Raw genomic sequence first — 1,299 nt, 5'->3', positions numbered from 1 at the left:
TGATTAGTGGCTGACCTGCTCTGCCACCTGAGCTACAGCCACCCATAGCTGAAGACAACTGCATGAAGGGCATCTACTGTCTGGAACTGTTGTCCATTTTTGTAAATTTCCCTTTCCATCCTTCCCTATGATCCAAAATTCTCCTGGAAGAAGTCCCTTGTCCTGTGGTCATTGTGTACTGCAACGTTGTCCTGTTGAAAAACCCAGTCATTACCACACAGATGAGAGCCCTCAGTCATGAGGGATGCCGTTTGCAACATATGGACATAGCCAGCGGCCGTTTGACGCCCCTGCACCACCTGAATCTCCATTGTTCCACTGAAGGAAAAAGCACCCCTGACCATTATGGCGCCCCCTCCACTGTGGCGTGTAGAAAACATCTCAGGTGGGATCTGCTTGTCAAGTCAGTAACGTTGGAAACCATCAGCACCATCGAGGTTTAATTTTTTTCTCATCAGAGTAAAATTTTCTTCCACCTTTCAATGTCCCATGTTTGGTGGTCTCTTGCAAAGTGCAAAACAGAGACGAGGCCATTGAAGACGTTTTTTGTTTTTAAAGCCCTTCAGTCTCAGATGTCGTCTGATGGTTATGCGATTGCGGTCGGCACCATTAAAAGCCTTAATTTGGGTCAAGGATTGTCCAGTGTCGTGACGGACAGCCAATTGGATCCTCTGGTTCAGTGCTTGTGACATTTCTTTGGGTCTGCCACTTGATTTTTTTGTTCCATAACCCTCAGGATCATCTAAGAAATTCCAAATGATTTTCTTACTGTGTCCCACCTCAGCAGCGATGGCGTGCTGTGAGAGACACTACTTATGCAGTTCAACAACCCAACCACATTCAAAAAGGGAACGTTTTTTTTGCCTCTGCCATCAGAACATCATGACAGTTTGACTACCTGACAGAAAATGACAATGAATTGACATTTTTACACAGATATGGCCTTTTAAAGGCATGTGGTCCTAAACTTTTGATCAGCTGTAAAACAGCCTGTTTCAGTTTAAGCGTTATTTTAAATAAATTGCATGCTCAAAAAATGTTTTGTCTCACTCGCATTTTGTCTTGTTCCATGTTGAAGCTCTACTTGGAACCTTGTTAAGCTCCAACCATGCAAAATATCATTTTTTAAGTGGTCTATATCTAACGTTGTTATACTGTCAACACCTGCAGGGGCAAGAGCATTCATGATCCACAACACCCAGCACAACCTGTGTCTGGAAGATTCAGCAGATACAGGTGAAGTCCAATTGAAGACATGCAACCTAGACTCTGAATATCAGCAGTGGATCTGGATCAGTC

General features: G+C 43.9%; 1 protein-coding gene across 1 annotated transcript in view; it reads left to right on the top strand.

Moving 5' to 3' along the window:
• The window catches only part of shcbp1 (SHC SH2-domain binding protein 1), a 34,661-nt gene that overhangs the window by 30,569 nt on the left and 2,793 nt on the right, over positions 1–1,299 (top strand). The window contains exon 10 of the mRNA XM_005753590.1: positions 1,171–1,236. Within this exon, the coding sequence (XP_005753647.1) occupies positions 1,171–1,236 (66 nt within the window). The remainder of the gene's footprint in view (positions 1–1,170; positions 1,237–1,299) is intronic.

Source organism: Pundamilia nyererei, unplaced genomic scaffold (genome assembly GCF_000239375.1).
Source record: "Pundamilia nyererei isolate P.nyererei 1_Seehausen unplaced genomic scaffold, PunNye1.0 scaffold00441, whole genome shotgun sequence".
NCBI lineage: Eukaryota > Metazoa > Chordata > Actinopteri > Cichliformes > Cichlidae > Pundamilia > Pundamilia nyererei.
The sequence above is the reverse complement of the archived record's forward strand: the minus strand, read 5'-3'. Positions and strand labels throughout refer to the sequence as shown.